The 6,016-nt window shown below is 40.3% G+C and overlaps 1 protein-coding gene across 2 annotated transcripts in view; it reads right to left on the reverse strand.

Moving 5' to 3' along the window:
- LOC107548749 (bromodomain and PHD finger containing, 1) overlaps window positions 1-6,016 on the reverse strand; it is a 55,999-nt gene that overhangs the window by 3,234 nt on the left and 46,749 nt on the right. For both annotated transcript variants that reach the window (XM_016229557.1, XM_016229556.1), the window contains exons 10-12: window positions 4,494-4,760; window positions 3,331-3,594; window positions 74-221 (exon numbers count right to left, since the gene is read on the reverse strand). In XM_016229557.1, coding sequence (XP_016085043.1) covers window positions 74-221; window positions 3,331-3,594; window positions 4,494-4,760 — 679 coding nt within the window. The remainder of the gene's footprint in view (window positions 1-73; window positions 222-3,330; window positions 3,595-4,493; window positions 4,761-6,016) is intronic.

Here is a 6,016-nt window from a genome sequence, read left to right on the forward strand (position 1 = left end):
TGTGTGTGAGTGTCTGTGTGTGTGTGTGTCTGTGTGTGAGAGAGTGTGTCTGTGTCTGTGTGAGAGTGTGTACCTGGTCCTGTCAGACGCGGCGCTGCTGCTGCTGCTGCTGGTGGACTCTGAGTCGGAGCTGGAGCGTGGCAGACTGCGCTCGTTCCTGTACACCAGGAAACTCTCGGTCTTCGGCTGACTGCTTCCACCAAAACCATTACTGTGAAGATCTGAGACGTGCACAGCATGAAAAGAAACACAGTTACACTAGCTATGTTTCCATCACCCTGTTTTTAAGTGATGTATCGCATCAGAAACAAGTGATGGAAATGCCCAATTTCAATTAAAAATCCCTTCATTTGCAAAAAAGTTTTTACGCTCGCTTGAGGTGGTTTTTGACTTGTGCGAAAGAGGGTTAATGTAAATAATGGGAGATGGAAACATCTGCCGAATTCCTCCAAGCGCATCAAAAAAGTCATGCGACTCGGCGCTATGGGATGGCAAAACCTGACAAACCAGTGGACCGATCTCATTCCACCGCATTTGAAATGTTGTCATGGTCATTCTGAAATGCCCGAGCAAAGTCTGTCGTCAAAGTATTTCTGTATAATTGTCTCCCAGAACCGTCTTACATGACTGCGTTCCCAAACATCCACCTTCGAGAGCAAGATCGCATTTACCGTTACATCTGCTCGTTCTGAGGCACAAGGTGCAATTTATTATAAAAGAAAATTATTATATTCAGTGGCTTCTCCTACTTTTCTTAGCGATTTAAGTATTTAAGTGCCAGTTTATCAGGAAGTGATGATTTTGTTCTCTTTGACTCGTTGGATGGAAACGGTGCTTATTCGCATACGTTTTATGCGATACTCCAATTTTGCACAAAAGTTACATTTGCAGTTTTGGATGGAAACTTGGCTACTGACAAAGTTTATATAGTAGCGGAGATTTGATTTATAGTATATAGCTTTTGATGTGATGTACGTAAAGGTTGGATTTACTTGCATAACTCATTGTTATTTGTTAATTTAAGTTACCAATTCATTATCGGGTGATATTGAAAATTATGAAAGCTGTCAGGTTTTGTTCTAATTATGACAATCTGACAAGCCTAATTACTCTCCAGTCATGTGCATCACTGACACGGTGAATGATGTAAATGACAGGATTAAAATTCCAATCATACGGATGTCATGCTTCGTTTTTGAGCCTAAACAGCCGCTGTACAGAAAAGAGCTGCATGATCAACATTTGTAGATTTCCACTGAAAAAGTAAACGACACTAGGGTGGGTAAATAGTGATTTTTTTTGGTGAACCAGGCTTTGTTTTCCATTCGAGCACTCACCCTGGTGTCTTCATTAGTCTTCTGCTGGTGGGGACTTCCCAGCATTCAAGCCTCATTACAGAAAACATCTGACTCACAGAGAAGTGTGGGAGTTTCCTCATAGTCAGTGTGTGAATATGAGCAGTGATGACTGAAACTTTGACATGCATCCAGTTAAAACAGCAGGATTCAATGAAGAACCGCAGAAGTCTCTCAGCAGCAAAACAAATATAGAAGTGTGCTGAGCTGAGGCTGTAACTTCACCGCCTCCAGTCACATCTGCCAGTGCATTCTCTGCAGCATTACTGAATGTGACGGGACTCCACTGCATGCTCATGTGAACACAGGGTAGTATCAGGGTTCACAGATTTACTCGTCCTCATGGCTGCTGTCTGTTTAAACTGTGATGTGCACCAGACAGCATTTGGCTATGATGACTATTTGAAGTCTAACTGATATTTAGCTTTCATACGCAAATTTGTTTGTGTTGCCAGAGACTGTATGTAGCTGTATAGAGGCCACAGTCAGAAATTAATAGGGACCTGGGGCAAAAATGGCAACAAAATATATGTGTTGAGCGCATGAATGCAATGGCCATTCAGATGCGTTCAGACTAGTCAGCAGGGAAGAAATCTGCTGCGCTGCACTCTTGCAAGTGCTCACATCATATCTGCACTTTGTAGTTTATAATCGGAGTAGGACATTCGTTTGGCAGTGTACAGATCGTCAGTGATTTTGATTTTCTAATGCATAAAAAAGCACTAAACTAATTCAGATTGTTTTGCCTGAGTAGCCTAAGAATATGACACGTCATTTCCCCAAACACAAAAATGGTTTGTATGCTCTTATTAAACAATAATCATTACAATAGCAAAAGCAATAATCAACAGTAATGATTTATTATAATATTCCAGCCCTAACTTGTAACGAGTTCCTGTTAGTTGTTTTAAAATGTATATACTGTATATAGGATTTTTAAAATAACATTAATCTCACACATTTATTTATTTATGTCTCAGAACGGCTCTGTTCACACTGAATGAATGCAGTCAACTCATTTACTGCATGTGCTGTGAGTTTAGCGTGCGTTTGGGAATGAAACAGCCACCAGTAAGGCTTTATTTTCACAACAGCATATCACTAGATCTGTAGCGAGACAGGTTTTTGTAAGTCTGTTTTCACTGAGCTGGAGTTTCCTTCAAAATAAAAGCGTTAAAGTGCAGTATGAATTGCTGACAGCTAGCGGTTTAAACGCAGTCCAAATTCAAAATATCTCTTTCAAGTGTAGAAATTAGGAAAGAAGTATTGTCATTTCCCTACTGTAGTGTAAAGCAAAAATAATATGCCTATGAAATATTCATTTTCATTTATTTTACAGTGCAACTGTTTTACAATATATGGCTATTACTGTCGTTGTTATTATTTTATTCTAATTTGCTTGGCTTCCTAAAACCCCAGTGTGGATGTAATTTAGACTGAGACCGTAGATCACAAATAAAAAGAGGGTCGCCTTTAAAGTTCAGCTACAAGTCAATTCACTGACTTCTTTCTGATTTTAGTTTTCTTAGTTAAGAATAAGGGTCGGAGCTCTTAATTTTGAACTCTCAAAGTGCATTAGATAGTATAATTTAACCTTAAAATGAACACAATTTTCATTTTATTCCAATTCTTCAATGGTCTTTTTTTTTTTTTTTTAAATATCGCAATAAATACCGTATTGTGGACTTCATGTCGTGATATTATTGTATTGTGAGATTTCGATATCATTACATCCCTACCAGTCTGTAATGTCACCTGGTCTTTACATGAAACTTGCTCTCACAAAGTCATATTCATCAAATATCCAGAAGTACTTTTTAAAAATACTCACATCTAATTAAATGTGGTTATCCATTATTTAGTAATGGTTAACTCTGCAGCATGCCATGAATGTATGGTTTATTAGGCTGCATGTCAGTCATGATGCTGCCTTAGAAGGGTGCTTCTATGAGTGTGTGGATTGGAACAGACGTACCCAGGATGAGGTGATCGTGTTCACTGTCGAACTCAGAGCTGGAGCTGGACTGGGGACTGTGGGCTCTCTTGCGGGATGAGGCGAGCTGCGGAGGGCCTATTGGACTGGACCCCAGCAGCCCTGGCCCATGCAGCGCCTCTCGGTTCTTAGGGGGTCGACCCGGGCGCTTGGGAGGCCCGGCCGCTTTAGGGTTCTTCTTGGAGAAGAGGACAGAGGTACGCCGGCCGACCTCAGGGGCCAGAGCTGAAGATGATGTGCTCAGATCTACAGAGAGGAAGAAAAGCCTAAATATGTGTCCATTTAAAAAGAATCAGTTTTTGAGGATGACTGAATTCAAATGTAAAATACTGAGATGGTGTGGTATGTGTGTGGTAGCTATTAAAGCGGCAAAGACCTGACGAAGACCTTGTTTGGGTCAAATGTTAAGTTTTATGAGAGCAGATAAAACAGTACGCCGTCTTTTCTTTTAGTTACTGACGTGGACCAACAGAAACTGGTGTATCCTCCTGCATGGTTAAATCCAACACAAATCAGCTACTTGTGGCCAATTATATTATTTAACTCATTTATATGGTCATTTTAAGTCCAATGGGAGGTTCCTTAATTTACAAAGAAATAACACTATACGTTTTAATTGAGATGTGCCATCTATGAACAGAAGCATGCCATCTAGTGCTCAACCATTCCCACCAACATTATGTTCATATGTTAAAACATTAGGCCTACATATTTAATAATAATAATACGAGTAACCTGGTTTGTGTGGTCATGAAACTCTTCATATTTTACTTTATATCCAAAGTTTATTGGATTATGTAATGTACTATTCTAGATGAACAAAATTATACTGCATATTCAAATACAGCATAAAAAGAATGAAAAAGCATCTAGATTTTCTGATGAAAATATGAACGGTGTTTGCCCATGTTGAGTACTACTGTGATATTCTGCTCTCTATGGCTCGGCTCCCTCCTTTAATGCAATTTATTTAACCTGTTTTATTCTCCACCGGGGGAAAATCTCAAGTCTGATTGTTGTTTAAACTAACAGCATACCTCTCCTCAACAAGCTGCACGATTTGAGGCATCACAGAAAAACTGGATGAGCTGCATGACACAGTGTTATCTGGGGTTGGTTCAAAGCGGTTTGTGGTATTTTCTGACCTTTCCCACCGATCTCGTGGCTGCTGCTCTCTCCTTCATCGTGACGGTTTTCCCCCGAGGCGTGATGCGCGAGGACCGAGCCGCGCTCCAGAGACAGGCCCGACTCGAGGCTGCCCATGCCACAGATGCCCTCGCGATGGTGCGCCAGTTTCCGCTTCAGTACCGTCATCTCTTTCTTCAGGACTTTAGCTCGCCGCGACTGGCCGATGCTGTGCTTCCCCGATATGACCACATCGTAGCGCGTCTCCAGGATCTGCAGCTGCTCCTCTACAGGCAGAGAAGACGACAACAGAACATTCACTTTCCATGTAAAAAGGTGCAAAACTCGATCCGACTCATTTATTTGTCTTTTCAGAAAACGGTCAGTGAAGCGAGCTGCTTAACCTTTGGCAAACCACTAGACTGATCATCTCATTTATTCATTCATTTATTTTCTGAGGTCTACAATATCTGCAATCCTATTACCAAAATTTGAAACACGTCTGAAAACAGTGAACAACCTCGATTTTTTTGTGTTTTACTACAAAAAGTTTGACTAAGTCATGTTTAATTGTAATTTCTCCTGATAGGCTACTTGTTTCATATTAGCCTCTGCGCTTTGACCGGGCTGTGGGACACGAGCATGACATAGGCCTATATATAATTCATTCCTACAACTTGTTAATTTGTTCCTACGAATCTGTGGCCATGGTCCATGTTTTATTAATTTGGGAATGAATGATTAAATCATAGGAACAAATTCTTAATTCACAGCCACAAAATCTTTTATTTCCCACCGCATGTTTATCACAGTAAGAAAACAGGGATTAAAAGTGAATGACAATAAAATAAACCTGCGAAATTAGAGGGTGAGACAATAAATATTATTAAATTTGTGGAAATTCGTGACCAAACAGCAACACAGAACACAAAGCTGTGTATGGCTTTCAATGTATCGAATGGCATGAATCCGAAAGCATGGTCGCAATATAATATTTGCCTGCTATTTTTTCTCTTGTAACAAAGCTTTGTACTTCACTTGTGTCATAATACTCACATAAAAATGTTTAAAGGGGTCATATGATGCGATTTCTAGTTTTCCTTTCTCCTTGGAGTGTTACAAGCTGATTGTGCATAGATAAGATCCCTGAAGTTGCAAAAACTAAAGTCTCAAAACCAAAGAGATATTCTTTATCAAAGTTAAGACTCTGCCACGCCCCCCTAAAACGGCTCGTTCTAACATGCCCCCACATATCTACCTCACTATGTGGAAATATTAGCATAATGCCGCCCAAATGTGCATGCAAAGAAAGAAGGCGTGGTTTCAGTAACTGCAGTTAGTGTTGAAGCAGCATGTCAGGGAGACGCTGTGTGTTTCTAGGCGAAAGCAAAAGCACTTTATTTGGCCTTCCGAAAGTAGATGCATTTAGGAATCTTTAAGATTACTTACAACAGAACAGCAATGCATTTTATGGACGACCGTTTCGTGAACCTAGGAGAGGAGGTCATTCTGACTTTGCTATGACAATCTGGCGCTTCTGAAT

Source organism: Sinocyclocheilus grahami, unplaced genomic scaffold (assembly GCF_001515645.1).
Source record: "Sinocyclocheilus grahami isolate Dianchi unplaced genomic scaffold, SAMN03320097.WGS_v1.1 scaffold354.1, whole genome shotgun sequence".
Taxonomy (NCBI): Eukaryota; Metazoa; Chordata; class Actinopteri; order Cypriniformes; family Cyprinidae; genus Sinocyclocheilus; species Sinocyclocheilus grahami.